The following is a 9,959-nucleotide window of genomic DNA, read 5'->3' as shown; positions in this document are numbered from 1 at the left end:
CTGCTGGTGTGGCGGCAACTATCACTTGTCGGTTGGCGCACCTGCAGCCACGGTCGAGGGGGTCTTTTTTGTTAATTCCATCTGGAGGGGGTCTTTTCTAGCAATTCCAATGGGCAGGCGGTCTTTTTGACAAAAACTCCTCCTTCGTATGGTTTGCTCTTGTTCTCACTCTCAGTACTTGACGGCCACGTCGAAGGACAATGTTCCCGACGGCCAAGACGGTACATGAGTTCTCGTCCGTGACCCATGCAGCTGTTCGTCATGAACATGATCCTTTCTTGGCAAAACATTTCATTGTGAACTGCCCTAGCTTCACCAAACTAGGTTGAAAGATTGGTGTACTCATTTCTCTTGAATCAAACGAGAGAGGGAGGGAGGGAGGGAGGGAGGGAGAGATGTTCAGATCAACATCTCATCAGCAAGTTAAGCAAAGTGAAAATATAACAGCACTACCTTACTCCTTACCAGCCTTTAAACATATGCAAATTGTATTGTTGCTTTGCAGCTTGTAATCGCGTATTCTGAACTACTATGAATATTTTCATTTACTGCTTTTCTTATGTATGAAATCATTGAGCAAAGTTGAGCCGAGACAACAACAAGAGCACGAAGCTCGTCGCACCACAACGGCAGCCGTGTTGGTATTGAGCATGCAAAACAACAGGGCTGACACCGAAGAACAACACCACAGACGAAATTATTTGGTTCAAGAAACCCACTATAAAGATTCAGGCTGAAAAGATACTGCTCCATGCACATTTGCTTGCTCTCCTCTTCAGCGTGACTATGCACATGTATACTCTGATAATTATGTATACATGCATACGACACTCGCCCTGATCGAATGAGAGTCTTAGATGGACTCACGGACATACCACATCAGACTGTCATGGAGTTCGCCGGCGCGGATGTGAGGGAGTGCAACTGCAAGGAGCAGTTCGATCCATCATCTTCACGCATAGCCGCGGCCGCCTGCAACGACATCTTGGCGCGCCGCTGCTATGACATGGAGTCCGCTGCACCGGCAAGGTGGCCTGCGGCAGCCATGGACGAGCAGGAGGACTGGCCGGTGGCGACGAGATGCTTCGGCCCTAGACGAGAAGTTCCCGCTGCGTCGTCCCGCGCGGCCGCGGCAATGGTGTTGCCATCGTGGCCGCCATGAACGAGACCGGGAGCAAAGGAAATCCCAAGTCGATGTGTACTTGTGTTATGTACCTGTTCGACAGTTCGATCGTAGCGCAGCGTATGCAGGATTGGAATCAGGCTTAGAAATTGGGATTGAATAATGACAAGCAAAGTGGGATTAGGTGCTTTGAGATCATAAATGCCACATGTTGTCCATCTGAATGGGTCTCACTTGATAGCCTTCGAGACCTGGTTTTATAAACTTTTTTTTTCAGTGGAAGCACCAGTACTACCCTTGAAATATGTATGCATATGTCAGCAGGTCTAATTATATCTCACATCTAACGTGACATCAACCTACATTGTAGCCTCTTTTGTTGACAACTACAATTAGTTCCTCCCTCCCGTTTCCAACTTCATTTCCCGGACCTGTTTGTTTGTCCTGGGTTGTTTGTTTGTCGCTGCCCAACCCACCCCCATCACCAGCTGAAGCATCGGACACACATTTGTTATTGACATGTGCACGTACAGCTGAACGCTTGTCTCAGGAAAAAGAAAAAAAAAACACAGCTGAACGCACACTGAACACCACCATACATGTGTGAAACAATACGTAGAGCCATGCACTTTTGTTTTCACTCTACATGCCGCGTGCGTACATGCAAGCGTGAGATTATTTTATTTATTTGGTTTCGAGAAATGTTCCCTGCGCATGTTCATGAAAAGTAGCATTGTTCCCATGTATTTTTAAAATTCGTGCAGTGTAAAAACATTCGCGCGGCTTTACAAAAATGTCAATAAAAATGTTCATAAAATTTAGAGAAAAATCACATAGTTTAAAAAAAAATATCATATAATGCAAGATAAATGTTCCAGTGTGCATTATTTTTTTAACATATATAATAGAAAGCTAAAAAACATGTGCTTAAAAAAATGTTAATCATGTATTTGAAAAATATTAAACATATATAAAAATAGGTTGGGCTTGTAAATGAGACAAAAAAGGTTGGGGCCTAGTTGCGAGACGAGAGTGAACTTGCAACTGGGACAAAAAATGTTTGGGCCTGGTTGCGAGTCGAGGGTGAACTTGCAACTGAGACCCGAAAAAGGTCGGGCCCCGGTTGCGAGTCTAGGGTGGACTTGCAATTAGGATAAGAAAATATCGGGGCCGAGTTGCGAGTCAAGATTGGGATTGCAACTGGAGAAAAAGGCCAGGCTCCAGTTGCATGTCGAGGGTGCACTTGCAACTGGGACAAAAATAGATCAGACGCACAGTTGCGGGTTAAGGGTGGGCTTACAACTGGGACAAAAGAAGGCCAGGCCCCAGTTACGAGTCGAGAGTGGACATGCAATTAGGACCAATAAAATATCAGGGCCTAGTTGCGAGTCAAGAGTGCGATTGCGACTGGGGAAAATGGTCGGGCCCCAGTTGCGAGTCGAGGGTGGACTTGCAACTCAGACAAAAAAAGGTCGGACCCCCAGTTGCAAGTTAATGGTGAACTTGCAATTGGGATAAAAAGAGGTCGGGCCATAGTTACGAGTCGAGGGTGGAATTGCAATTGAAAAAAAGGTCGGGCCCCAGTTGCGAGTCCACGGTGGACTTGCAACTGGATAACTGCGAGCCTAGTTGTAAGCCGAGGGTAGACTTGCATATGGGATGAAAACCAAACTACAGTCCCAGCTGCGAGTCGATCGTGGACTTGCAACTGGGATGAAAAACAAACTATGAGCCTAGTTGCGAGTGGAGGATGGACTTGCATCTGGGACAACTACATGAAACTACTATAGCAGTTGCGAGTCGAGGGTGGATTACTACTGGGGGTAAATAAAACCATGTAACCGATTGCGAGTCAGAGGGTGGACTCACAATTGGGACAAAAACAAAACTATGAGCCTAGTTGCGAGTCGAGGGTGGACTTGCAACTGGGACTACTATGAAACTACGAGCCCAGTTACAATTCAATGGTGGACTTGCAACTGAGATGAAACAAACTAAGTGTCTAATTGCGAGTCAAGGGCGGACATGCAATTAAGACAACAACAAACTAAGAACCAAGTTGTGAGTCGAGCGTAGACTTGCAACTCAGATGAAAAGCAAAATACATGTCTGGTTGCAAGTCGAGGGTGGACTTGCAACTGGGACAATTACGAAACTATGGGCCCAATTGCAAGTTAAAGGTCGATTTGCAAATGAGATGAAATGAACTATGGCTCGAGTTGCAAGTCAAGCATGGACTTGCAACTGGGATGAAAAACAAAACACAAGCTTGAATTGTGAGATGAGGGTGGGCTAACAACTCGTACAACTACGATCCCAGTTGCGAGTCGATGGTGGACTTGCAATTGGGAAAAATACGAAACTACAAGCCTAGTTCCGAGTCAAGGGTCGACTTGCAACTGCGACGAAACAAGCTATGGGCCTAGTTGTAGTTAAATGTGGACTTGCAACTGATACTAAAAGCAAAATACATGCTCTAATTCCGAGTCGAGGGGTGGGCTTGCTACTCGGACAACTACGAGTTCAGTTGTGAGTCGAAGGTGGACTTGCACCTTGGACAACTACAAAGCTATGAGCCCAGTTGTGAGTCAAGGGTCAACTGGCAATTAGGATGAAACAACCGAGCCCAGCTGGGAGTCAAGAACTTGCAAGACAAAACACAAACCCGGTTGTGAGTCAATGATGGGCTTGCAACTGGGCTAAAACAAACTATGAGTCTAGTTGCGAGTCAAGGGTGGACTTGCGACTAGAACAACTAAATAAAATTACGATACCAGATGCGAGTAGAGGCGGACTTGCAACTAGGACAGCTACAAACTACGAGACAAGTTACAGGTCGTGGGTGGACTTGCAACTGGGATGAAAACAAACCACAAACCTAGTTGTGAGTTGGTGATGGGCCTGCAACTAGGATGAAAAAAAATTACGGATCTAGTTATCAGTCAAGGGTGGACTTGCGAATGGAACAACTACACAAAATTATGATACCAAATATGAGTAGAAGTTAGACTTACAACTAGAAACTACGAGCCCATGGTGGACTTGCAACTAGAAAGAAAATAAATTATGGTCCTAGTTATCAGTCGAGGGTAGGCTTTTAACTTGGATAAGCGACATAATCTACATCTTCGACTTCTACAATACATGGCACATAAAAATGGGTACACAAGAGCACACGCAGAAAAATGCTCCACAAAATAACAACTATACAACATGAACGAGCCGACAAAATAAACAAAAGGAAACAAGGCGACACATGAATACATCTGTCGGCGATGCAAGACCAAGAGTTTGCACCAAATTACAACAGCAAAATCCAACGGATAACTATTTAAATGAAACATTGCTAAATCTCGTCTTAATAAGACTTAAAAGAAATGAGAGACGATGTCAAAATAAACTAGGAAGGTAACGACCATGATAGAGCTTCCATTTTCTTGCCTCTTTCAATTCGTCGGCCTAGAAACAACGCAATGAAACCGATTTGCGAGTGTGCCACAATAATGCTCGTCAAAAAGTGAAGCCAACCGGGCCAATAATAGGATGCACGATAAACAAAATATTGATCGGTGAGGTTGGGATCGAGCGCTTGCACGTAAATTACGTAAACAAAATTAAGTGGTGACAAACTTAGATGAGACATCCTAAAAAATTATCTAGATGTGATTTAGAAATTCCATATAAAAAATTCATGAATTTGGAAGTTTCTCACAAGAAAAGTAAAAATGTTTTCAAATATTAATTTTTTCACAAAAATCTTATTCACGAATTTGACAAAAAAAATAAAATATTCAAATGGAAAAGAAAGAAAGAAACAAGCTAACTTAAAACCATAACAAGAAAAAAAATATAGAAGGAAAAAACCGAATAGAGAAAATAGAGAAAAGAAATGAAAAAACCGGCTTGAAACCTCTCAAACTTAACAAAACAATGAAAATCAGCCGGTGCTTTGGAAACACGCTGAAAGTGTGTTGCATTTTGATCGCATCGCATTCGATTACCCATGGACGACATGTGCAACATGATAGTTGTTTTTTTCTTCTTCTTAAAAATAAGTAATAGCTTTTGCAAAAAAAGCACAAAATTCAAATAAAATGAAAAAATGACACGCCAATGATTTTCACAACACAACCACACAAATGGCTCAAAGAAAAAAGATAACGACCTCAAAAGACTATAGAAGACCAACACAAAAAAAGGTCGTTGGAAAAAAAGGCCACAATAGGGGGAAAAGGGCCACAAGAGGAAACGCCGAGGCAAAGCAAGGCTGCCAGCTATAAGACGAAGCGGCCCAGTCAAAGCAAAGTTGTTGTCTTAGCGAACAACCAATACACGAAGAACCGGGTAAACAACAGGAATCTTTAATATGCTACTATATCCAATGGCTAGGAACTTAGACGTGAGATATCTATTTCACATCTACTCCCTCTGTTCCTAAATATTTGTTTTTTTTAAATTTCAACAAGTGACTACATACAAAACAAAACAAGTGGATTTACACTTTAAAATATGTCTATATACATAGCCCATTTGAAATCTCTAAAAAAACAAATACTCCCTCCGTCCCAAAATTCTTGTCTTAAATTTGTCTAAATACGGATGTATCAAGTCACGTTTTAGTATTAGATATATCCGTATGTAGGCAAATCTAAGACAAGAATTTTGGGACGGCGGGAGTATTTAGGAACGGAGGGAGTAGATGTGAAATAGCAGAGATCTGTATGTCAGCACTGTGATTGTATCAATTTATCCGCAAGCCTTCTAGGGCCATGCAGCCCCATGCACGATTCACTGCCCATTCCCCGGGCACTGTTCGTCACTAGTTTTTTTTTTTTGGCGTCACTGTTCGTCACTAGTTGTCGATACATTTATGGGTACGTACCGTTCACCCATTTTGCAGCCTTCTGTTCAACCAAACATAATGAAGTCGTAACTGATAGCCTAATGCTAGTAACAAATATTTTGGTCTTGTCAATTTCCCTAATGTTGTCACAAATTGCTGCTGAGGTGATTTGTAAGAGCTGTACACGCCTGTGTGGCCATGTGACTGCAAGAGCACATAGCCCTGCCGAACTGAACTGGATGTTATTGCTGAAAATATTGTTGGACTCCTCTATCATTGATATGGAAGGCCCAACCACACTGCATTAACCGGGAACGAGAAAGTCGCTAGACCGGCATCCATGATCATCGAAATGGGGCTTCTTGCTTGTTATTCGAACAAATTGAATGCTGGTAGCTGGCGTGCCTTCATGACTAGTGGACAGTCATCTATACACGGACAGTAGCTACAGCTATAACACTGGCACCAACAACGTATTAACGAGGGCGAGGAGACAAGCGAGTGGAGATTGGCTTACCTCCAGCAAGCGCCGGCATGGTTCCTCTGGCTGGTATCCCTCGGCGCCCTATACGTCTCGGCATTGTTGCCCCGCCTCCTCGTCTACCTCACGCACTGCCTGCGCCGGCCCGAGGACCTCCGCCTGCGCTACGGCACGTGGGCGGTCGTCACCGGCCCGACGTCTGGCATCGGCCGGTCCGTCGCCCTGGAGCTCGCACGCCGGGGCCTCAACCTTGTTCTGGTTGACCTCGATGCCGCCAATCTCCACGAAGTCTCCGGCACGATCATGTCTCGACACGCCGTGCAGACCATGGCCGTGGTATTCGACCTCTCGCTTGTCTCCACTCCTAAAGGTACCATGCATGCATCTACTCAAGCATGATTTAACGCATGATATAGGATTAGGACAGCGCATAGAAACAAACACTCGAACTTGATTGCCGCCGTCGTCATCGACGTGGCATGCATGCATGCAGGTGACGAGGCGTTGCGGCGGCTCCGGGATGCCGTGAAGAAGCTGGATGTGGGGATTCTGGTGAACAACGCCGGGATAGCGAAGCCGGGTGCGGTGTTCCTGCATGAGGCCGACGTGGAGGCGTGGGTGAGGATGATTCGCGTGAACCTGTGGGCGGTGACGGAGGTGACCGCCGCGGTGCTGCCCGGGATGTTACGGCGGGGCAGGGGCGCCATCATCAACATGGGATCGGCGTCGTCCGAGGGCATCTCCTTACCCCTCCACACCATGTATTCCGCCACCAAACGGTACGTACGTATGGTGAAGCATGCATCCATATGCAAATCTTAATCCCCAACTCTTGAGTTCTCCACATGTTGAGAATTTGGTGCATTTCGATCGAGCAGGTATGTCGCTCAGTTCTCCAGGAGCCTTTACGTTGAGTACAAAAGCACGGGGATAGATATCCAATGCCAGGTACGTATTATTTTTTGAGGATACCAGGTACTCCTTCCGTTTGAAATTACTTGTCGCAGAAATAAATGTATCTAGATGTATTTTAATTTTAGATACATCCATTTTCGAGACAAGTAATTCCGAACGGAGGGAATACGTACTAGTGGTGGTAGTAGTAGTACTACGTAACATAATTTCAAATTTTCAACCGATCTAAATTTCTCACCGGCTCTAGAAACGATTCCACCGGACCGTCGTGTGGCTGGATTAAATGCCGTGTCCTCAACACTGCACATGCATGCGTTCTTGCAAGCGGCCTGCAGTCGAATCAATTCAATGCATTTGTGGCACTACTAGGACCGTTTTCACGAGCAGTAAAAGAGGTCGTGTAATCTCGTGCAGGTGCCGTTCTTCGTGGCGACTACGATGGCTTCCGGCTTCGCCGCGACCTGGCGGCCGTCGGCGTTGGTGCCCACAGCCGACACGTACGCGCGCGCGGCCGTGGGCTGGATCGGGAAGGGCGGCCCGCTCTGCGTGCCCAACCTCAGGCACCGGCTCCTGGGGTGGTATTTCGCCACCGTGCCAGGCGGCGTGCAAGACTGGTTCTGCCTGCGCGAGAATCTGCGGCACAGAAAGATGCTCCGGAGAGCGAGATCGCCGAGGGCGTCAGCGTGCAGGCCGCTTGGCCATGGGATGCCATCGATCGAGTAGGAAATCTGCATTGGTTTAGAAACTCTCCGGATTGTAATGCATGTCAGTTATTTTATTACTCCTTTCTTTAGACAAAGTTATTTTATTACCTGAAACGGATGGATGATGCGACGCTGTTAAAAAGACAGTTTTAATAAGAAAAAGGACATCGAGGCTGCTTTCACTGTTCAATTTTGCATTATACAGTGTCTATTCTACTCCGTCTATTTCAAAATATTTATTTTGTTTAGAATTATCTTAAATCAAACCTTTTAAATTTGACCAAATCTAAGTAAAAATCTACCAAGCCCTATAGTATCAAATATATATATAAGTACAGGCACGGACGCACATACATATGCACATACACTCACATGTATGAACGCATTATCCGCACTCTATCCCTATGAGCACCGCTGAAATACTGATCCGCCACATTATTTTAAGATTGATGAAGTCGTCACAGACACCTTCTTAGTCGACGGGAACGTCTCCTCCAACTGAACCCACATGGTCGAAATGCCTGAAATAAATCTGGAAAAACGCGAGCACGAGTGTAACTGTGAAACTTGAAACCTGGTGTGCTGGGGGTATCACTGTCCTCCTAACCATCCAAGCAAAGTTGGTTCACTAGTATGAAAATATTCCCTCTGTTCCTAAATATTTGTCTTTTTAAGACTTCAATGGACTACCACATACGGATGTATAGAGACATATTTTAGAGTATAGATTCACTCATTTTGCTCCGTATGTAGTTACTTGTTGAAATCTCTAAAAACTAGAAAGACAAATATTTAGGAACAGAGTATATGTGATCATGAATCTAATGAAGCAAATTCGTGTTGTACATGTTCATATGTTTTTATATAACACATGTGAAGTTTGACTTAAGACACACTTAGAACTTTAATAGGAGCATCCCCGCAAAAAAAAAAAGAACTTTAATAGGAGCACCTATGCATCAGGTGCCTTGAAATTTCTTATGTTTTAGACATGAATATGATCCGTCAAATAATGAATCGGTAGAACCAGAAGAAAAGGTGAATGCATTCTTTTTCTTTTTGGTCGAATTACCTGGGTTCACAAAAACTGAGCTGGCAAACTGTTCCGGGTTAAATGTGTGATCATGTAACACGTTAAATCCGTCCCCTCTTCTGCCCCACGACCCCATCTTCTTCCCTACACCCCAGATCATGACGGTTCCCTCAACCGCCTCCATTAACAACTAGGAAAGATGGGTGAAGAGGAAGAAAATTAGAAGAACAGAAAATTGTAGGGGAAACAAATTGTAGAAGAAGGACCAGACACCAACACATGGACAATGTTGCTTACAATGTCCAGAATTCTCTAAAACCCTAGATGAGACATGATCAGCAAAACAAACTTATCTAACAAAACCTAGGTCATATAAGCATTTGAAGTAGATGATGCTCAGTGCATCGACACAATATAACTAGGGGATCATCGTATACTACCAAAAAATATGCAGAGACAAACTAAATCATCATTAAAAGAAATGCATATGACTAGGATAACAGTTGTCGGTGTTGGAAATATGCCCTGGAGGCAATAATAAAGTGGTTATTATTATATTTCCTTGTTCATGATAATTGTTTATTATACATGCTATAATTGTATTGACCGGAAACTCAAATACATGTGTAGATACATAGACAACAACATGTCCCTAGTAAGCCTCTACCGGACTAGCTCGTTGATCAAAAATGACTATGGTTTCCTAGTCATAGACATGAGTTGTCATTTGATAACGGGATCACATCATTAGGAGAATGATGTGATGGACAGGACCCAAACTATAAACGTAGCATATGATCGTATCAAGTTTACTGCTATCGTTTTCTGCATGTCAAGTATATGTTCCTATGACCATGAGA

General features: G+C 44.1%; 1 protein-coding gene across 1 annotated transcript; it reads left to right on the top strand.

Moving 5' to 3' along the window:
- Window positions 1–6,423: 6,423 nt before the first annotated feature.
- LOC119292739 (very-long-chain 3-oxoacyl-CoA reductase 1-like) lies at window positions 6,424–8,266 on the top strand (the record flags this gene model as incomplete). Its single annotated transcript, XM_037571463.1, has 4 exons — window positions 6,424–6,817; window positions 6,941–7,226; window positions 7,326–7,395; window positions 7,777–8,266. Coding segments are annotated over 4 exons (1,059 nt in total), but the record flags the coding sequence as incomplete, so codon positions are not given.
- Between the last annotated feature and the right edge of the window lie 1,693 nt (window positions 8,267–9,959).

The sequence above is a fragment of the Triticum dicoccoides genome, chromosome 4B (genome assembly GCF_002162155.2).
Source record: "Triticum dicoccoides isolate Atlit2015 ecotype Zavitan chromosome 4B, WEW_v2.0, whole genome shotgun sequence".
Lineage (NCBI taxonomy): Eukaryota > Viridiplantae > Streptophyta > Magnoliopsida > Poales > Poaceae > Triticum > Triticum dicoccoides.
The sequence above is the reverse complement of the archived record's forward strand: the minus strand, read 5'-3'. Positions and strand labels throughout refer to the sequence as shown.